The sequence below is a fragment of the Bubalus kerabau genome, chromosome 5, assembly GCF_029407905.1.
Source record: "Bubalus kerabau isolate K-KA32 ecotype Philippines breed swamp buffalo chromosome 5, PCC_UOA_SB_1v2, whole genome shotgun sequence".
Taxonomy (NCBI): Eukaryota; Metazoa; Chordata; class Mammalia; order Artiodactyla; family Bovidae; genus Bubalus; species Bubalus kerabau.
Window position 1 is genome coordinate 109,652,066 of NC_073628.1, and position 23,106 is coordinate 109,675,171.

Consider the following 23,106-nt stretch of genomic DNA (forward strand, 5'->3'; position numbering starts at 1 on the left):
AAATGGGGCTGTGGTTACCTATTCCAAAGCCATTGTGACTTAGAGAAAGCTAAAGTAAAGCTGGAATCAAGATTGCCAGGAGAAATATCAATAACCTCAGACATGCAGATGACACCACCCTTATGGCAGAAAGTGAAGAGGAACTAAAAAGCCTCTTGATGAAGGTGATAAGTGGAGAGTGAAAAAGTTGGCTTAAAGCTCAACATTCAGAAAACTAAGATCATGGCATCTGGTCCCATCACTTCATGGGAAATAGATGGGGAAACAGTGGAAACAGTGTCAGACTTTATTTTTCTGGGCTCCAAAATCACTGCGGATGGTGACTGCAGCCATGAAATTAAAAGATTCTTACTCTTTGGAAGGAAAGTTATGACCAACCTAGATGGCATATTGAAAAGCAGAGACATTACTTTGCCAACAAAGGTCCGTCTAGTCAAGGCTATGGTTTTTCCAGTGGTCATGTATGGATGTGAGAGTTGGACTGTGAAGAAAGCTGAGCGCCAAAGAATTGATGCTTTTGAACTGTGGTGTTGGAGAAGACTCTTGAGAGTCCCTTGGACTGCAAGGAGATCCAACCAGTCCATCCTAAAGGAGATCAGCCCTGGGATTTCTTTGGAAGGAATGATGCTAAAGCTGAAACTCCAGTACTTTGGCCACCTCATGCGAAGAGTTGACTCATTGGAAAAGACTCTGATGCTGGGAGGGATTGGGGGCAGGAGGAGAAGGGGACGACAGAGGATGAGATAGATGGCTGGATGGTATCACTGACTCGATGGACGTGAGTCTGAGTGAACTCCAGGAGTTGGTGATGGACAGGGAGGCCTGGCGTGCTGTGATTCATGAGGTCGCAAAGAGTTGGACATGACTGAGCAACTGAACTGAACTGAACTGAAAAGAAAAGTCAAGAAAGCAAAAAAAAAAAAAAAAAAAAAAAAAGCTGCTGGCAAAAAGACTTGACACTATCAATCTGCCTCAGATCAGAGGGTAGCTAATACCTCGCTGGATGGGAAATGACTCACATAAGGTCATGTAACTCAGTCATGTCTCTCATTTTAATTCTGAATGATAGGAAAGAAATGAGCTAATGGGCTACAGGGCTTGGCAGAAAGGGTTTGCTGTCTGACCAGAGCTGCTATGCTCAGTGTCCCACCAACTACAAAGCCTTGGGTAAACTACTGAATCAGCTCACCTTGAGCCTTACTAGAAAGTGTCAGGAAATGAGTGTTGTTAACATCTCTGGGCTCAGTTTCCTTACGTGTAAAATGGGCTTAAGAGTACACACTTTGTAGAATTCACGTGTACACATAGTGAAGGGTGGGGTGGGGCAGGACAGCATAGCTGGTGTTTTAAGACTGAAAATGATGGCTTGCTGAATGAGGGGGCACCAGCCCCTCACACAGGGTCAACAGGGAGCTCCCCCCACATCCAAACTCTCCCTTTCAGGAAGTGAACACGTAGGGGTCATTTCAACTGAAAGTACAACTTCAATACACTCACACGAAGGACGTAAAGTCACAGTATTTATTATTTACAGATCCCAGAAATGGGGGTGGAGTGGGGGTGTGCAATGAGCAGGGGCAGGGAGCGCAGTCCTCTGTTCCACGTCATGAGTGAGCAGGAGATGAAGAACAGGACAGCAAGCAAGCACCTATTCCTTCTAAGGTGTTGGGGTGGAGGTCACTGACTTTTCACAGGATCAACTCTAAAATGGTTATTCTAGAAGATGACCGGGGAAAAGCAGAAACTTGTGCTGGAAATCCTGAGCACGGGTCTTTATCATAATGTCCAGACTCTGGGTGTGAGCAGAGCTGTCACGCCACGAAACGCCTAGGCAGCAACCCAGCAGAGCTGTTTTTCATCACAGTGAGGTGGCAGATTTAAACAGCCCTGTATGGAGCCTAGCATGCAGCGGACTCTCAGTGAACATTCATTCCTACCCCTTTTCCACTCCCTGAGCCTCTTCAGGAAGGACAGCCATGAAGCATAAAGGAGAAGAGAGGAGTATCATGCCCCCAGATCAAACCAACCATTGTGAGTGAAAGGGCTTCATCTCCCCCACTGCCTGCAGAAGGAAGCAGCCTCAGAAATAAGCCCACCCAGCATCCTTCCATACCTAGTGGAAGTGGGTGAAAGGGTAACCCACTATCTCCACTGGGCACCATCTTCCTGTGGCTCAGCCACTCCTCACCATCCCACCATTGAAGAGCTGACCACCCAAATTTCCAGGTCAGCTCACTTCCCTCCACCTATCTCCAGAGCTGGGGGTGAACCAAGGCCACAGTACAGGCCCAAGGCCACCAATCAGCTCAGAGACCTGTCTCAGAGGGGACAATTCAGTAAAAGCTATGTGCTTTCAGTGAGTGATTCCTAATTCTCCAACAAAGCTGGTCTTCCTGCTGTGAATGGACCAAGAAGCCATCCAGTGGGATTCCTCTCTGCCCCACATGTCAGCCTGAACATTCACCTGAATGCAACTTAAGGGCAAACATGGGGCCCTTTGTGCAGTAGACTTTGTGCAGGTCCTTTGGTTCTTGGCCTATAAAAGCCACTGGCCAGTCAGGAGCAGAGCCTCCTGAGGACCAGGTGGGGCCAGCCTGAGAGCCTGGGCTATCCCTTTCAAAGGAATTTTTATTCCTAAGTGGCAAGTGGTCAAGTTGCCCAGTGGTCCTTGACATCTCTTGCCACTTCCAAGGACCTTGTCTCAGGCTTCAGTTGGGCTTCTACAGTAGAGTAAGTGTTGATGTGAGGGAGAACTCATGCATCCCCCATGCCCATCCAAGCACCAGATGGAGTTGACCCCACCCTCCACTCCAGGGAGGGCACAGGACTTGGGGCTGGTCAGTCATAACCTTCCATGTTCTTGGTCTTAGCAACTGGATACACCACTCAGAAAACCAACAGAGCCATCAAATTGCAGTGTGATTTTTGCTGGGACTGCTGAGAATTCAGTAAATTCATTATAATGAACTTGACTATGGGAAAAGACAAGCCAAATCTAGAAAGGGGAAGGTGAAGTTCATAAGCATAGACTATAGTAAAGAGAACGTAGCTGGTGATACTGTTTGAGTTCCTGGATCAAACCATGACTGATTTATCCTTGCAGTTTGTAGTTACATTAGCCAATATATTCTCTTTGATTTCGGCCAGTTTGAGCTGGTTCTGTTTTCTTAAAGTAGTGATAGTTTGCACTAACATATCTTCAGTTCTTTGGGCCCTCCTTTGATTTCCACTGTGGACATGGTTGAGTTTGATCAGATTTCATCGTCATAGGTCTCCAGCTTGGGACTTAGCTTCCCTCTGGACTCTGCTGCTTGAGCACATATAATATTGCTTACGAGCCTTTGGCTGAAAGCCTGACTTTGACTCCAAGAGCTCCAGTCTGTCTTTATCCACCACTAAGTGTCAACCACTATGGAAAACCTACTCAATCCATCTTCACTCTTCCAGTCCAGGCAGTTGAGACTCTGAGCTCAGAGAAAGGGCAGGAAAAATGTTACCATGTACCCAGGGGAGGAAGATGAAACCAGTTTCTGCACCACCACCCAGCACTAGGACATCAGGACCCCTGCCCTCTGAGCCAGATTGGAAGAGGCCCACAAGACTGCACATGATGCTCCCAGCTTATTCCAAGGTCCAGACAAGTAGACACTCCTGTTGCCCACAGCCTGGATCAGCCTGGGCAGCCTGAACTCTCCCTCAAGGAGGCCATGAATGGTCTTTACTTGCTCATTCTCTCTTGCAAATGGTCACTTAAGAATGTCAGCTGAATTTTTCCCTGACAGTGATCATGGATCATGGGCAGAGAACCCACCTTTTCCCTAAACCTGTCTTTCTGCTGTTCTCCTTTTAGACATCAGAGACATGCATTCTAGGATTCCAGAACCTGAAGTAAGATGACATGGTAACCTCCACACTCTCCCCAGCCCTACCCAGCATCACCTACATGAACAACAGGGACCCTCGATGAGAACTAGATGATGGCAGCATCCACACTTTTGCAACTGCAGCAGGAAGGAAAGATGGTCACAGCCCCTTTATGAAATGAGCCACAGCATCCAGAATCCTCGAGGAGCAGGGGAAGTAAAAGAAGCTCATGTCATTGGTGGCCAACACTCCATGAAAACCATCCTCCATGTGGTGCCAAGTTACTCTAACCCCTAGGTCCTCCAACCTCTTCTTGTACAACAGCGAATCATCCCGAAGTATATCGTACTCACAGCTCACGATGCAAGCTTCAGGGAGCCGAGACACTACTTCATCGTCTGCAATCAAGGGTGAGTTTATCACATCTAGAGTGATTTTTGTCTCCAGATAGGCAGCCTCATTCAGGGGCTCACGGGACACAGGCAGGTAACCTCTCTTCTTAAACTTGTCTGGGATGTTTTCTGCACCCAACCACTTCCTGTACTTTTCCCAGACTTCCGCAGGCAAGTGGGCGCCTTTCAATACAGTGCTTATCCAGGAGGGGCTGATGTCCAGGTAACCACACCAACAATAGAAGACCAAATTGTGGCTGAGCAGTGGTATGTTTTTGTTCTGCTGATGGGAAGGGGACTGGAAATCCAGGCCCTGGAGAGCGGAATAGATGAGGATCTGAGCACGAATCTTGGGGAGATCAGAACGGTCCACAAACTTTTGACAAAGAATCGTTGCCACGCTCCCGCCCACACTGTCACCACAGACTATGACCCGGGCTGGATCCACCCCATACGTATCCAAGGACTTCAAGAAGTGGATTGTACCCACCATGCAGTCTGTTACTATCACTGGAAACCTATGCTTAGGCATCATGCGGTATCTGAAAAGGAATCAAGGAATATGGTTTACACTTACCACTCCTACAGGGCCCAAAACACCTGTGTCTAACATCCTTCTACCCATATTTCTTCTATAAAGTTCTTTTTCTGAGGCTTGAGAACATGAAGTCAAAGTAGAAGGCTTAAATGAGATGATAGACAAAGCCTTCAATGCCCAGGCACATAGGCTCAGAAATGCCTGAGGACTGACTTCTGTCAATTTTACTTACTTCACTGGTTATATCCCCACCAAAATGTTGGCAGTGGATATCTCTTCCTGGCATGTGCATTTAAATGAAACTGCAGGAACAGCTTCACATCAGAAGGAACCACCCAGGCCCTGGGTGATGATGTGTCAGGCAGCAGGCAGGACACCCAGGGAAGGTATCTGTGCCCTGTTGAGGTTCCAGGTCGTGTGGTGACTCGCCCAGATCAGTTAGGAGAGACAGTGGCGTTTTCATTTTTCCTGCTTCCTTCAGTGGGTCTCACCAGGGTGGACCTCCCTCTCTGGAGCATGGAAATGATGTGGCAGTGTTTGAGGCTGTCCTGGTTACAGTGCAGGGCATTGTGTGCATTTGGTGGAGGGAGGTACTCAGTGTGTAGAAGGTGCAGGGCTGTTCTGCTTCACGTACAGTATTCCACCCAGACATGCACTGGTAGTGAAGCTCTGCCCCGGATGTACTTTGCAAAGACCACCCAGATGTACTTTGCAAATACCACCCCCTATCCAGTTTCCAGATGATGCAATGCTCTAAAGGCATCCTCCCTTGTGGCTCAGCTGGTAAAGAATCTGCCTGCAATGCAGGAGACCTGGGTTTGATCCCTGGGTTGGGAAGATCCCCTGGAGAAGGGAAAGGCTACCTACTCCAGTATTCTGGCCTGGAGAATTCCATGGACTGTATAGTCCATGGAGTCACACAGAGTTGGACACGACTGAGCAACTTTCACTTTCACTCTCAAGGGCCACCCGCAGGAGGAATGCCCCATCTCTGCCTCTCCCTGCTTCTCCTTTCCTCTCTCTCTTCCCTGGGCTCCTGCTCACCATCATCTCACAGCCCATCCTGTGCTCCTAGCGTCCCTCAACACCTGCCTGCCACAGACTCCTGGCTCCCTCCCCTTTATTGCCCCTGGGGCTCCTGGAATCCCAGCATCTCTCCACCCTTGCCTTACTCACCCAACTGCTAGAACCACTGCATCACTCTTCTTGCACAAGCTACAGCATATGCCATGGTATGTTTCTAAAAAATAAAAGGTTTGAAACGTTCAAGCAAGGGAGGTTAAGTGGGCTCCTTTTGCCAGCCATCCTCACCTGCCCCTTCTTAAGGATAACCTCAGAGGTCAAAGGGCTGGGTTGATTCTAACAAGGGTTTGCAGATTCTCCTCCAGCTGTAGTCAGCCTTCCTCTCGACTTTCTCACTCTCATCTGTCGAGCTGTCTCAGCAACTTTCTCTACGATTCACCCCCACCCCACACTTGCAACCCTATTGATTCTACAGTGCATTCACAGCATCTGAGAAGATGTCTGACCATGGAGTACAGTAGTTCAGTGGGTGAGCTATGGATTCAGACCTGAGTCCAGATCCCAAGTTTTCCTCCTTTTAGCTTGACCTAAAGTTGTACCGGGTGGGTCCCTTCACCTCCCTGAGGCTTCATTTCCTCTTCTGTAAAATGGATATAATGACAGTGATAGGGTTGCTGGGGACTTAGATGAGATGCTTTCCAATATATATTCGGTGCAGACAAATACTGTTTGATTCCACTTACACGAGGTATGTAGAATATAGAATAGTCAAATTCATAGTCAGAGAGTACACTGGTAGATGCCAGGGTCCAGTGGCGTGTTGGGAAGAGAAATGAGGACTAAGTGTTTAATGGGGACAGAGACTCAGTTTAGGAAGGTAAAAAATTCAGGAAATAGATGATGGTGAGAGTTGTACAACAATGTGGATGTATTTAGTGCCACTGAACTGTACCAATAAATATGTTTTACATTATGTGGCTTTTACTACAATTAAAAAAAATTTACAAAAAAGATTATGCATCTACACAGATTCCATAGTATCTGCCATGTAAATATTAATAATGTCAACAAATAAATATTGGCTCACTATCATTGATTATGCAAACCATAACAAAACCATGGTTGTATTAAATCCCTTATTCTCAAAGTCTACAGCAAAGAGACCCTGGCATTCCACAGATCAAGAAGTACTATGTAATGGTGTTTTTTCTCCCTAATTTTTCCACAATAGAAAAAATTAAGATATATAACACTGACCCAATTTTGCGCTCACTTCCCCCCCTCACTAATTTTCCTCTACTCTTTGGTTCTCCTGTCTGTCTGTACCAGAAATTTGTCTCAAGCAATACCTATTGTGAAACACACTTGTGTTTTCATTGTTTTTAATCCTTATTTACAACTAAATAGAGGTGGTGGTCACACATTTGAATGTACTAAATATCACCAAATTGTACACTTTAAAATGGTGAATTTTATGTTGTGTGAATTGTTTGTGTGTGTGTGTGTGTGTGTGTATGTATATATATATATAGAGAGAGAGAGAGAGAGAGACAGAGAAAGTGTAGTCACTCAGTCATGTCTGACTTTTTGTGATTCCATGGACTGTAGCCTACCAGGCTCCTCTGTCCACGGACTTTTCCAGGCAAGAGTACTGGAGTGCATTGCCATTTCCTTCTCCAGGGGATGTTCCCAACCCAGGGATCAAACCCGGGTTTCCCACATTGCAGGCAGACGCTTTACCATCTGAGCCACCAGAGAAATCCTTAATATATATATCGGAGAAGGCACTGGCACCCCACTCCAGTACTTTTGCCTAGAAAATCCCATGGACGGAGGAGCCTGCTAGGCTGCAGTCCATGGGGTCGCTAAAGTAGGACACGACTGAGCGATTTCACTTTCACTTTTCACTTTCATGCATTGGAGAAGGAAACGGCAACCCACTCCAGTGTTCTTGCCTGGAGAATCCCAGGGACGGGGGAGCCTGGTGGGCTGCCGTCTATGGGGTCGCACAGAGTCGGACACGACTGAAGCGACTTAGCAGCAGCATGGTATATATACATATACCATGATCTGGGCCCCGGTATATGATCTGGGCCCCGGTAACTGTCCTGGTGTCCCCTGGCCATAATAGCAGCTTTGAGACCCCAGGAAGATGATAGGAGTGCCACCTCCTACTGAAAGGTGTGTCCACCTGGCTGTGCTCTGGGACATCTGTGCAAGGGATCTAAGGAAAGGACTCTTACTCAAGCTCCCTACGATGCCCCCACCGCCATGGTAGAACACAATGCCAGGCCTGAGACCGCTCGCGGGTGCCTTGGGCTGATACAGCTTCACCGGGATCGTCCCAAACCGGAGGTCCTTGACCACCACATCCGGATGCTTCTTTAGTGGCGGCAGATCGTGAACGAAACGGATAAACTGGGGCATAGAGCAGATTCTCAGTTTCTCCAAAATCAGCCCCTGTTGGTGAGAGAAAAGGAAATGGGATGAGAAGGGTTTCAGAGTGTGCTGTGCCAGGGCTCTACCACCACAGTACCCTCTGCAGAGTGGCTGCAGACTGGACCACAAGCCTGCAAGTCCCCCACTGTGCCTCCATCACTTGCAGAAAATCCATCCTCACTGAGACCCTCCCGGCTCCAGTACCAGCACCTCTCAATCCTCTCTCTTCAGACACCCAGCCCCACAAACCAGGCTCTGGTCACCCCTCAAGGGACCCTGGAAAGGCTCCCACCTCAGCCTGCATGTGTGGTCTTTTCCCAGGGAGGCCTTTCTGGACCATTCTAGTCATCATGGCCATCCTAAGCATCTGCTGCTATTTTAAAGAGTGGTAATTGCATAGTGGTTATGTTTTTTTAAAGGGATGGTGGGGCAGAGGGAGGTCTTATTTTTTAGAGATACCTAGAGAAATATTCTTACATAAAAATAATATGATATCTGGGATCTACTTATAAGGAAATGGGAATGAGGGAAAACTTAGGGGCACAGATGAAGTAAGATTGGTTGGGAATCAATAATCATGAATAATATGAGTTGAATGTCTGAGGCTTCTTTATACTATTCTGTCTCCCTGGGTTATGTCTGTAAGTTTGCATGATAAAAAATATAAACAAGTAATGTGGGATCTCCCCCAGGCACTCTCTTTCTAGTGGTTCCTCATCCTTTCTGTACCAAGGGCATTTGGGCTTTTAGCAAAGTTTGTGGCCTTTTCACAGAATACATTTGAATATATAAAATAAAATACATAGGATTATTACATTTTACTGAAATATAGTTATCAAAATACTAGAGTAAATGTATGCTGTAATAATACACCTTCAGTACTTCCTTATTAGCATACTAAATAGAAGATCTAGTGGCTGGTCTAATACTATCATAATTTCAAAAGAACAAGGTACACATGCGATTGTTTGCAATCTGCTATGCCTGTAATAGGCTCTGAGAATATCCGTGATTCCTCTTGCTGACAAAGTTGAGGGTTCTGCTGTCCCAGTGGTGATTTGTTCCCTTCATGCATGATGGAAGGAAATACCACATATGCATTAGCAGTTAAGTGAAAATGGGGCAATTTTCACCCCATCCAAACTCATGGACTCTTTGCATTCTGTTACCCTTGGCGGTTCTAGGAACTCCAGGTTAAGAAACCCTACTATACTCTACTGTAGCCCTACTGTTTTACTCTCCTCACAGCACCTCCCACTTTGTCATTTGGTTTATTTGTAGCAAGTTTGCTTATTTATTGCTGACTCCCCACCTGGCACTGCCATGAGCGTTCAGACTGCCTGCAAGTCACCTCTGTCTGGGGCTTTATTTCTCTGACTCATCACTAATCCTCAGAGCTGGAAAGGGAGAATGACACATAGCAGTTACACAACTTTGTAGGAAAAAAAATCAAAACATAGCAATAAGGCTAATATTTATGGATGGTTTACTCTGTGCTGGGTACATAAAGTCCACTCTGAGTAGATTAACTCATTACGTACCCACCAAGTGCTATGAAACTGGGTCTATTACTTTCCCTGATCCTGCAGATGAGGAAACTGAGTCACTGTATTTGGAAACCCAAAGTGTAGACTATGAGAGTCAAGGTCAGGAAAACCACAGGACTGAACCATCCCATCTCATACAAGCTGACCCTATAGGTAAGAAAATTGGCCCCCGAGTTCTCCTGCATCAAGGTTACATTGAGAACAAGTGCTTGCCATCACTTTTCATGAAGTAAGAGACTAAAATGTATCTTCTGTATTCAATCTCCATCAGCCCTCTGGAGAATCACAGCAAATACTAATTGGCAATATTTACACAATCCTTGCCATGATATACTTACAAGTATTTGATTAAATTATACAAACCAGCAACAATGAGCAGAATCTGACTATATTATAGAAAGAGTTTTCCATCTCTCAAAAGCAATAAAATATTTTTCTAAGAAGTCACATTCTGGAGTTGCACTCATCTCTACTCATTTACTCATCTGCTGCATCTCTTTATTTTGTGGTTGGCGGGTTCTAGGTAGCAGGTAGCCAAGACAGGCCCCAAATTCAGAACAATTATCCCTGTCTTCACCACTCTACAGAATGGTGGATGCCATGGAGAAAATAAGACAGGAGGGGGGGTGGAATTTCTCGGTTATCTGAGGAAGTGAATCATTTTTGGAATGTTGTGGCTCTTAGCCCAGGCCAGCTTGAAAAACATCAGGAAGAGGTTAAGAACCATGTTAGCCAATAGAAAATCTTCAAGTTTGGTAATACACCATCAGCCTCCATAGCCATGATGTGACTGTTAATTTAACTGAAAGCTACTGGTATGTCCTTTTTCTAGTTTGTGTTGGTTGCTCAGTCATGTCTGACTCTTTGTGACCCTGTGAACTGTAGCCCGCCAGGCTCTTCTGTCCATGGGATTCTTCAGGCAAGAATATTGGAATGGGTAGCCATTCCCTTCTCCAGGGGAGCTTCCCAACCCAAGGATTAAACTCGGGTCTCCTGCCCTTGCAGGCTGATTCTTTACTGTCTAAATCACCAGGGCAGCCCTTTGTTTTCCTAATCTGCTCTTAATTCTCTGGAAAGAAAGTGAAGTTGCTCAGTCATGCCCGACTCTTTGCAACCCCGTGGACTGCAGAGGCCTGCCAGGCTCCTCCTTCCATGGGATTTTCCAGGCAAGAGCACTGAAGTAGGTTGCCATTTCCTTCTCCAGGGGATCTTCCTGACCCAGGGATATTATTCTCTGGAGGAGGGGACAAACAAAACACAAAACTCACCCATGTTATCAAAAGCTGGAGGATGCAGTTGAGGACCCTCAGTCTCATCGGATGGCTGATGGCAGCAGGGATATCTGTGGTGAGGAAGTGGTTGCCGAAGACCCATAGTCCGACACCCATGGAGGCCACACAAGCTATAGCAAGGAGCAGGAGGAAGAATGAGATCAACATCCTGCTGTTTTTACCATGGGAGAGGCCAAGAGGAGACTGTGCTCAGGACAGGACCATTTGACACAGCTGGGAGACGGTAGATGTGCTCCACTTATACACCACCACCTGCACTCTCCACCTTCCCATATCTTGCAAGCATTGGTCCAGCCAGGTGAGTCACAAACTCAGGTGAGGGCCTGGTTTTAGGACAGGGCCCATACAGAGGACAAAGTGGCTTGTGCAACCTGACCCAGCTGGAAAGGAGAACTCCAAAGTCCAAGCTTGCATCTAGCACTGCTATTAGAAATGGCCTTAGCTAAATGACTGCAAGGAGATCAAACCAGTCAGTTCTAAAGGAAATCAGCTCCGAAGATTCATTGGAAGAACTGATGCTGAAGCTGAAGATCCAATACTTTGGCCACCTGATATGAAGAGCCAACTCATTGGAAAAGACCCTGATGCTTGGAAAGACTGAAGGCAAAAAGAGAAGAGGGCAGCAGAGGAAGAGACAGTTGGATGGCATCACTGACTCAATGGACATGAGTTCGAGCAAACTCTAAGAGATAGTGAAGAACAGTGGAGCCTAACATGCTGCAGCCCATGAGGCTGCAAAGAGTCGGACGCAACTTAGAGGCTGAACAATAACAAAGTGACTGTGGACATCATACACACTGTTCCTTCCACCAACACTCTGACCTCATCACCACCTCCTAATTCCACTCTGGTTGCGCTTACTAATCCTCAACCTCCCAGAGGACCCAGAGCCTTGGAACTTACTATTCGTGTGCAACATTCTTCCCTGAGACTTCAGCTGGCCTCAATGGCTCCCCTACTGTGAGTCTCTGCTCAAATGTCACTTTCTGAGTGAGGCCAAACCTGGCCACCTTATTTAACATTGTAAGTCCCCACCAGTATTCCTATACCCACCCTGGCCCACCTGCATACTCTATTGCTACGGCCTTTATCATTGTCTGGGATACCACATGCTTCACTTGTTCACGTATTACCTTGAATGTAACCTCTGTGAGGATAGGAATTTTTGTTTTGTTCCTTGCTTTCTCCTCAAAAGCTAGATCAGGGTTTGGTACTTAGTGGGTGCTCAGCAATGTCTACTGAATGAAAGAATGAATGAACAGGCTTTGTTCTTTTCATCATAAAGCAGAGAAGAAAAAACTGAACTCACCTCTTTCCAGATTGGGTCAGAGATTGATATTAGCATTCAGAATCTTCCCTAACAACACAGTCCCTCATCCTCTGTAATAATGATGATGTCTGCCATTTCTCCTACCTCCCCCACCCTCATGTCAGGGCAGTGGTTTTTAAACAAGGGGATTTTACCCTGCCCCCCTGGGCATATCTGGTCATGTCTAGAGGCATTTTTGGTTTTCGCCACTCCGTGGGGTGGGGACTGGCACTGGCATCTTGCAGGTGGACCCCAGAGATGTTGGGAAGCATTGTACAGTGCACAGAATGGTCCCTAGAACAAGGAATTTTCTGGTCCAATGTATCAATAGTATTGAGGTTGAAAAACCCTGAGTTAATAAGACTTGGATTTGTATCCTGCTGAATGCCAGCATTCTGATTATGAGCAAGTTATACTCTCTGATCCCCCATTTCCAAATCTGTAAAATGGGAAGGATAATAATAGTACCCCCATGGAGCTGTTGGGTGAAACAAAGGCACTGTGTCTGTAAGCACCTAGCCTGAGCCTGGGTGTTTTGTTGTTCAGTTGCTAAGTCGTGTCCCACTCTTTGTGACCCCAAGAACTGCAGCACTCCAGGCTTCCCTGTCCTTCACTATTTCCCAGGGTTTGCTCAAATTCATGTCCATTGAGTCAGGGATGCCATCCAACCATCTCATTCTCTGTCATCCTCTTCTCCTGGATGTGGGAACACTCAATACATTTCAGAGAGCAAGGCTGAGACAAGGTCTATAACAAAAGACAAAAAGACATTATATAATGATAAAGGGATCAATACAAAAAGAGGAATATCATTCATTAACATATATGCACCTAATATAGCAAATAATTAAGCAAATATTTACAGACATAAAGGAAGAAACTGATAATAATATTATAAGATTAGGGGACTTTAACAGCCAACTTACATCAATGGACAGATCACCCAGGCAGAAGATCAATAAGGAAGCAGTGAGACATAAATTGAAGTTGAAAGGAATGTCTACAGGACATTCCAACCAAAAACAGAACACACATTCTTTTCAAGTGCATATAGAGCATTTTCTAGAACAGATCACATACTAGGGGGAAAAAACCAAGACTCAACAAATTTAAGATGACAGAAATTACGTTAAGTATTTTTCTGAACACAATAGTATAAAACTGGAAATCAAATACAGGAAGAAAATGGGAAAACTGCAAACATGTAAAGACTAAACCATATGCTACTAAAAAAATGTGATCTTAGAGAAAATGCTTTAATTTTTCACTGTTGAGCATGATGTTAGCTTTATTATAAATAGCCTTTATTACGTTAAGGTATGTTCCAATTACACCAACTTTGTAGAGGGTTTTTATCATTAATGGATGATGAATTTTGTCAAATTTTTTTTCTATATCTATTGACATGATCATGTGATTTTTATTAATGTTATGTGGTGTGTCACACTGACTGATTTGCAAATCAGTCAATTTGCAAATCAAATCCTACTTGATCCTAATGCATAATTCTTTCAGTGCATTATTAAATTTGATTTGCTAACATTTTGTTGAGCAGTTTGCATCTATGCTTGTCAGGGATATTGGCCTATAAATTTTTGTGTGTGTATCTTTGGTTTTGGTATCTGGGTAATGCTGGCCTCATAGAATGAGTTTGGAAGCATTCACTCCCTTGATGTTAGCTCTTTAAATATTGGTAAAGTTCACCCATGAAGCTTTCTGGTCTTTGACTTTAGCTTATTGATAGTTTTTAAATTACTCATTCAGTTTTATTATTATTAACTAGTCTACTCAGATTTTTCTGTTTTTCCTGATTCAGTCTTGGAAGATGATATGTTTCTTCAAAATGGCCCAATTTGTAATCATATAATTGTTCTCAGTATTTTTTATGATTGTTTGCATTTCTGTGATATTGGTTGTAACTTCTCCTCTCACTTCTAATTTTATTCATTTCGGTCCTCTCTCTTGTGTTCTGGTACATCACCATTTCTTTTCTCTTGTTTCTTTCTCCAAGCAATTCTCAACATCTGACATAATGCGTATTTCTACATATTCTCTTGCTATGTCTCATCCATGAAATTAAAAGACACTTGCTCCTTGGAAGAAAAGTTATGACCAACCTAGACAGCATATTAAAAAGCAGAGACATTACTTTGCCAACAAAGGTCTGTCTAGTCAAGGCTATGGTTTTTCCAGTAGTCGTGTATGGATGTGAGAGCTGGACTATAAAGAAAGCTGAGCACCGAAGAACTGATGCTTTTGAACTGTAGTGTTGGAGAAGACTCTTAAGAGTCCCTTGGACAGCAAGGAGATCCAACCAGTCCATTCTAAAGGAGATCAGTCCTAAATAGTCATAGAAGGACTGATGCTGAAGCTGAAACTCCAATACTTTGGCCACCTGATGCAAAGAGCTGCCTCATTTGAAAAGACCCTGATGCTGGGAAAGATTGAAGGCAGGAGGAGAAGGGGATGACAGAGGATGAGATTTTTGGATGGCATCACCAACTCAATGGACATGAGTTTGAATAAACTCTGGGAGTTGGAGATGCACAGGGAGGCCTGGCGTGCTGCAGTCCATGGGGTCACAAAGAGTCGGACAAGACTGAGCGACTGAACTGAAATGATGTCTCATCAGAATTATCCAGTGACTTCCCTCCTCACCCTTAAGAAAAGCCAAACTAATCACAGTGGCTGAGAAAACCACCATGAATGGTTTCTGTTACCCCACTGACCTCTTTTCATTGTCTCCTCAGTCACTCTGCCAGTCACACTGGGCTCCTTGTTGCTCCTTGAAGGCATCAGGCTGCTTCCTGCCATAGAGCCTTTGTACTTTCTCTTCCCTCTGTTTATTAGGTTCATCTCACAGATATCTGCATGGCTAACACTCTCATTTCTTTCAGAATTTATGATCAGACAGGTCTTCCTTAACTATCCTATTTGTAATTCCATCAATTCCCCTCTGCACCAGAACTCCTCATTCTCTTTTTACTGCCTAGCAAATATCACCTTTTATCATACCATGCATTTATTTATCTCATTTACTCCATGAATACTGTAAGTTTCATGAAAACAGGGGTTTTTGACTCACTTAAAATCATGTAAAGTGTCTCAATAAACAGTGGTTGAATGAATGAACAGAAGACTGAAAAATAGGAAATGCAAAGGCAAAGATGTAAGGGATTTTAAGAAAATATTAAAATTCTAATTTGGCCTGGTTCCTTCTGAGATGCCTGATTGCATTGCTACAGTATTGTGGATACAGTGGTGTGGCATTTCCTGCCTTAGATGCTAACTCAATGCTGACTTTGCTAAAGGGAAGGAACCATTACATTTTGCAAGGAGGTAGTGACTAACTTTCCCTCTCTCTACCAGATAACGTTGTTTTGAGCCTTCACCGCCACCAAAGGATCACTTCCAGATTTCTCAGCTGGGCTTTTCCCTTTGACAACCCATGGGATTCTACTCCTACAGAGTTATGCATTTCCTGACTGCTGTTCATTGTCACATAACAGGCATTTGGAGGCAGAGGAAAGGGAAGTCAAAGTTTCAGTTAATGACCTCTGTTGCTTTGGTGTGTAGGAGGCAAAATCATCTGTTGAGAGAGGGTTGAGCTAGGATAGAGATGATGAAATATGAATCATCACTGATGAGACTGGGAAAGATGGCTGATAACAGAAAAGAGAGTGGTTGAGCAGGATAAATGTGTTTGGGAAAAACACAGTATTTAAGATGTTTGAAGTAGGTTTTAGAAAAATGCATCATTTGTGGTTTAAAATTTAAATGATTAACCAAATACATTTTAAAATTTCAGCCTCACCAATATCTTTAAAAATGTATATGTAGTACATATATAGGACTTCCCTGGTGGCTCAGATGGTAAAGCGTCTGTCTACAATGTGGGAGACCGGGTTCGATTCCTGGGTCAGGAAGATCCCCTGGAGAAGGAAATGGCAATCCACTCCAGTACTATTGCCTGGAAAATCCCATGGAATATTACTCAGTCATAAAAAAGAATGAATTTGAGTCAATTCTAGTGAGGTGGATGAACCTAGAGCCTACTATACAGAGTGAAGTAAGTCAGAATTAGAAAAACAAATATAGTATGTTAATGCATTTATATGGAATCTAGAAAAAATTATATTGATGAACCTATTTGCAAGGAAGGAATGCAGACACAGTTGTAGAGAATGGACTAGGGGACACAGTGGGGGAGGGAGAGAGTGGGATGAATGGAGAAGTAGCATCCGCACACATACACTATCGTGTGTAAAATGGATAGCTGGTGAGAAGTTGCTGTACCACAAAGGGAGCCCAATCTGGTGCTCTGTGATGGCCAAGAGCGGTAGGATGGGGGGGAGGGGACAGAGGCTCAAGAGGGAGGTGATATATGTATAATTATGGCTGATGCATGTTGTTGGATGGCAGAAACCAACAGAACATTGTAAAAATTAAAAAACAAAAAACGTATGTTAAATATTGATATATATTTTTTTCATACCAAAATACTTTAATGGGAATATCCAATCCTCGCAAAGGTAAGGAAGCAAGAATATGTACATAAAGCTGTTAACCTTTCAGAACACAATTCAGCTATATGTATCACAAGACTTAAAAATGCTTTATACCTTGAATATTAGTAGTAACTATTAGGTTGATGCAAAAGTACTTGTGATTTTGCAGTGTTGAAATTTGCCATTTGCTATTGGAATATATTCTTAAATAAATGTGGTTATGTTATACATCTTTTTAATGTACACTTCTCATTTTATGTTCTTTGGTTAATGACTTATTACTTGCTATTTATTTTAAATTTATTTGAGACTATAGAAAAAATGTTAGATAAAAAGCAAATTCCAGTGATTTTTTTTTTTAATTCGAGTTCAAAATGGGTTATAAAGTAGCAGAGACAACTCACAACATCAACAATGCATTTGGCCCATGAACTGCTAATGAACACACAATGTAGTGGTGGTTCAAAAAGTTTTGCAAAGGAGACAAGGGCCTTGAAGAAGAGGAGCATAGTGACCGGTCATTGGAAGCTGAAAACAACCAATTGAAAGGATCACTGAAGCTGATCCTCTTAGAACTACAGGAGAAGCTGCTGAAAAACTCAGTGTCAACCATTCCATGGTCATTCAGCATTTGAAGCAAACTGAAAAGGTGATAGAGCTCGATAACTGGGTGCCTCAAGATCTGACCGAAAGTAAAAAAAAACTGTCATTTTGAAGTGTCATCTTATCTTATTCTACGCAATAACAGCAAACCATTTCTTGATCGAATTGTGACGTGTGATGAAAATTGAATTTTATACGACAACTGACGATGACCAAGATCAGTGGTTGAACCAAGAAGAAGCTCCAAGGCATTTGCCAAAACCAAACTTACATCAAAAAAAGATCACTGTCACTGCTTGGCGGTCTGCTGCCCATCTGATCCACTACAGCTTTCGGAATCCAAGTGAAACCATTGCATCTGAGAAGTGTGCTCAGCAAATCAATGAGATGAACCAAAAACTGCAACGTGTGCAGCTGGCATTGGTCAACAGAAAGGGCCAAATTCTCCATGACAACACCCAACTGCACATCGCACAACAAATGCTTCAAAAGTTAAACAAATTGAGCTACGAAGTTTTGCCTCATCTGTCATATTCACTCAACCTATTGCCAACTGACTACCACTTCTTCAAGCATCTTGACAACTTCTTGCAGTGAAAATACTTTACAACCAGCAGGATGCAGAAAATGTTTTTCAGGAGTTTGTTGAATCTTGAAACATGGATTTTCATACTACAGGAATATATAAACTTATTTCTTTTTGGCAAAAATCTGTTGATTGTAATGGGTCCTATTTTGATTAATAAAGATGTGTGTGAGTCTAGTTATAATGATTTAAAATTCATGGTTCAAAGCTGTAATTACTTTTTCATCAACCTAATAAATATGCTCTGGGTCCTTTGGCCCAGTAATTTCACATATTAAAAATACATATTAAGGAAATATTGCAAAGTACTAAAGAAAGTTGCCTTATATATCAAGACAATCACTGTAGCACTTTTATAGCATTAAAATATTGGAAAACAACATAAGTATACAGCAACAGATACATAATTAAAAGAATAGGAACTATGATGTACACTTTTAAAATTATATCTAAAAGAACCACAAAAATGATTATACTGTAATATGAAAGAATAAAAGTAGAGTGAAAACAAACTATTCTAAAACACAATCATAACTTACAAAAAGGAAACAATACAGCATTAAATACAGTTATATATTAGAGAAGAGGTGAGAAGATTCTTTCTTATTCATATGACAACTAGAGAACAAACTTCAGGGCTATAACAAATTTAATGTAATCTGGGCAATTTGTTCAGTTCAATAAGCAAATATTGAGACCTAATAAATGCCAGGCAGTACCCTAGGCTCTATTGTGTATAAATGGAAGTTTGTGGCATTACAGAAGAATTTCAAAAGGAAAACACGTGTTTCAAACATGAGACATTTGAGTCTTGACAAGAAAGGAAGGAAAAAAGGATAGATAGAGGCAGAGAGGGAAGGAAAAGGGAAAGGTATAAAGTAGAAGTATTTTATTGAGCTATCCCAGAGTTACAACATAGTTCTGCACTTCCTCAAAAATGCCATCATCCAAAGAAGCAAAGAATATACAGTGGAGGAAAGACAGTCTCTTCAATAAATAGTTTTAAGAAAACTGGACAGCCACAGGCAAAAAAGAAAGAAAGAAACTAGATCACTACCTCACACCATACACAGAAATCAACTCAAAATGGATTAAAGGCGTGAATGTAAGAACCAAAACTACAAAACTCCTAGAAGAACACATAGGCTGCATGCTCTTTGATGTCAGTCTTAGCAATATCTTTCTAAATACATCTCCTCAAGCAAGGGAAACAAAAGCAAAATTAAACAAATGGGGCAACACTAAACTAAAAAGCTTCTGCACAACAAAATGAAAAGACAACCTACCAAACAGAAGAAGATATTCACAAACTATATATCTAATAAGGGATTAATATCCAAAATACATAAAGAACTCATACAACTCAACAACTAAAGAGCAAACATTATCCAAAGGGTTGAGGACCTGAACAGGCATTTTTCCAAAGAAGACATACAGTTGACCAACAAGCACATGAAAAGACATTTAACATCACTAGCTATCAGAGAAATACAAATCAAAACCACAGTGAGATACCAACTCACCCATATTAGAATGGCTATTATCAAAAAGACAAGCTATAACAAGTGTTGGTGATGATATGAAGATAAGGGAACCCTTGTACACTGTTGATAGGAATGTAAATTGATGCAGCCACTATGGGAAAGTGTGGAGGTTCCTCAAAAAATTAAGAATAGAACTACTGTATGATCCAGTTACACGCCAAACAAGGTATTTATCCAAGAATATGAAAACACCAGGTGGCACTAATGCCTGCCAATGCAAGAGACATAATAGACACAGGTTCAATTTCTGGGTTGGGAAGATTCCCCTGAAAGAAAGTATGGCAACCCACTTCAGTATTCTTACCTGGAGAATCTCATGGACCGAAGGGTCTGGTGGGCTATGCTCCATAGGATTGCAAAGAGTCAGACACAACTGAAGCAACTTAGCACACAGCATGAAAACACCAGTTTGAAAAGATACATGCATGCACCCTTATGTTCATCACATCATGTATGATTGTTGAGATATGAAAATAACTGAAGTTCCCATCAGTGAATGAACAGATGAAGAAATGTATGTGTATCTACTCAATCATTTAGTTGTATCCTATACTTTGTGACCCAATGGACTATAGCCCGCCAGTCCTCTGTTCATGGAATTTTCCAGGCGAGAATACTGGTGTGGGTTACCATTTCCTACACCTGGGGATCTTTCCAACCCAGGAATCGAACCCATGTCTCCTGCATTGCAGGCACTGGCATACGGATTCTTTATCACTAGCGTCACCAGAGAAAAACTGCAAGATATCATTGTTTTTATGGCTGAGTAGTAGTTCATTGTGTGTGTGTGTATATATATATAAGCATGTATGAAGTCATATATATAAACACACACACAATGGAATACTACTCAGCCATAAAAACAATGAAAGCTTACCATTTGCAACAACATGAATGGACCTAGACAGCATTATGCTAAGTGAAATAAATCTGATGCACAAAGACATATAATATCACTCATATGTATAATATTATATAAAAATTAATAAAAATAATAAAAATAAATGGAAAAACCAAACCAAACAAAAAGAAATGCATAAATATAAGAGATTAGAGTAGTGGTTACCAGAGGTACAGGGAGGATGTGGAGGGTGAAATGGGTAAAGAGGTCAACTATATGGTGATAGATGGAAATTATACTGTATCAGTTCAGTTTAGTTGCTCAGTCGTGTCTGACTCTTTGCGACCCCATGAATCGCAGCACACCAGGCCTCCCTGTCCATCACCAACTCCCGGAGTTCACTCAAACTTACGTCCATCGAGTCGGTGATGCCATCCAGCCATCTCATCCTCTGTTGTCCCCTTCTCCTCCTGCCCCTAATCCCTCCCAGCATCAGAGTCTTTTCCAATGAGTCAACTCTTCGCATGAGGTGGCCAAAGTACTGGAGTTTCAGCTTTAGCATCAGTCCTTCCAAAGAACACCCAAGACTGATCTCCTTTAGGATGGACTGGTTGGATCTCCTTGCAGTCCAAGGGACTCTCAAGAGTCTTCACCAACACCACAGTTCAAAAGCATCAATACTGTATACAGAAGTAGAAATATAATAGTGCTATACTGTATACAGAGGTAGAAATATTAATGTTGAATATATGAAACATATAATGTTACATAAGTCAGTATTACCTGAATAAAAAATAAATCTAATTTTTAAAATAATTTTTAAAATGCCATCATCACCTGCAGTCCTGAAATCATTCCCCAAATAAATGTCATCAGTGATATACTAGTTCTAGACACCATTTCTCCAATGATATTTGTTTCAAATCTACAGATAGGTTAGATTTGAAACAAATATCATTGGAGAAATGGTGTCTAGAACTAGAATTTTCCATTCACATGATTGTTTAAGGATAGGGAAGTAACACTAGCACTCAAAAATAAAATCAGAAAAATAAAAACATAAAAAATAAATTGACCCAATTTGGAGAAAAATATGGAAATGTTCAAAAATCAACCCACCTTATTGATCAAAAATGTTCATAATTATTCAAAACTAACTCAATATACTCAAAAATAATGATTAACGCATTTATATTGATATTTATGGTCACATAATTTTCATTTTATGTCACTTATTATTAATACTAAATAATTGCTGTTGTTGTTGTTCAGTCTCCAAGTCATGTCCGACCCTTTATGACCCCATGGACTGCAGCACACCAGGCTTGCCCATCCTTTACTATCTCCTGGAGTTTGCTCAAACTCATGTCCACTAAATCGGTGATGCCATCCAACCATCTCATTCTCTGTTCATTCTCTGTTGCCCCCTTCTCCTCCTGCCCTCAGTCTTTCTCAGCATCAGGGTCTTTTCCAATGGGTCAGCAATTCACCTCAGGTGACCAAACTATTGGAGCTTCAGCTTCAGCATCAGTCCTTCCAATGGACATTCAGGGTTGATTTTCTTTTAGTATTGCTAGTTTGATCTCCCTGCTGTCCAAGGGACTCTCAAGAGTCTTCTCCTGCACTATAGTTCAAAAGGACCAATTCTTCAGCACTCAGCCTTCTTTATGGTCCAACTCACACACATCTGTACATGACTACTGGAAAAACCATAGCTTTGACTATACAAACCTTTGCTGGCAAAGTGATGTCTTTTTATTTTTAATACGTTGTCTAGGTTTGTCATAGATTTTCTTTCAAAAAGCAAGCGTCTTTTAATTCCATGGCTGCAGTCACCATCTGAAATGATTTTGGAGCCCATAAAATCTGTCATTGTTTCTACTTTTCCCCCTTCTATTTGCATGAAATGATGGGACTGGATGCTATGATCTTAAGTTTTTGAATGCTGGATTTTAAACCAGATTTTCCCCTCTCCTCTTTCATCCTCATTAAGAGGTTCTTTAGTTCCTCGTCACTTTCTGTCATTAGAGTGGTATCATCTGTGTATCTGAGGTTGTTGATATTTTTCCCAGCAATCTTGATTCCAGCTTGTGATTCATCCAGACTGGCATTTCCTGTGATGTACTCTGCATATAAGGTAAATAAACAGGGTGACAATATTGTCACCAGATGTACTCTTTCCCCAATTTTGAACTAGTCCATTGTTCCATTTTTTGACCTGCATACAAGTTTGCAGATGTTGGCAATTTGATCTCTGGTTCCTCTACCTTTTCTAAGTCTAGCTTGTATGTGTGGAAGTTCTCATTTCACGTACTGTTGAAGCCTAGGTTGAAGGATTTTGAGCATTACCTTACTAGCATAAGAAATGAGCACAACTGTCCAAGAGTTTGAACATTCTTTGGCATTGCCCTTCTTTGGGAATGCAAATGGACCTTTTCCAGTCCTGTGGCCACTGCTGAGCTTTTCAAACTTGCTGGCATATTGAGTGCAGCACTTTAACAGCATCCTCTTTTAGGATTTGAAATAGCTCAGCTGGAATTCCATCACCTCCACTAGCTTTGTTTGTAGTGATGCTTCCTAAGTCCCACTTCACCTTGCACTCCAGGATGTCTGGCTCTAG

The 23,106-nt window shown here is 42.4% G+C and overlaps 1 protein-coding gene across 6 annotated transcripts in view; it reads right to left on the minus strand.

Annotated features, from left to right (window-relative positions):
• Positions 1-1,506: 1,506 nt before the first annotated feature.
• AADACL3 (arylacetamide deacetylase like 3) overlaps positions 1,507-23,106 on the minus strand; it is a 156,372-nt gene continuing 134,772 nt past the window's right edge. For 4 of the 6 annotated variants that reach the window (XM_055582672.1, XM_055582671.1, XM_055582670.1 and 1 more), the window contains 4 exons: positions 11,072-11,205; positions 8,061-8,277; positions 5,971-6,034; positions 1,507-4,798 (listed from right to left, as the gene is read on the minus strand). In XM_055582672.1, coding sequence (XP_055438647.1) covers positions 4,024-4,798; positions 5,971-6,034; positions 8,061-8,277; positions 11,072-11,205 — 1,190 coding nt within the window. In that variant the 3' untranslated portion in view covers positions 1,507-4,023. Of the gene's footprint in view, positions 4,799-5,970; positions 6,035-8,060; positions 8,278-11,071; positions 11,243-23,106 lie in introns of those variants that run through there. The other 2 variants (XM_055582674.1, XM_055582669.1) reach the window with 2 other exon arrangements.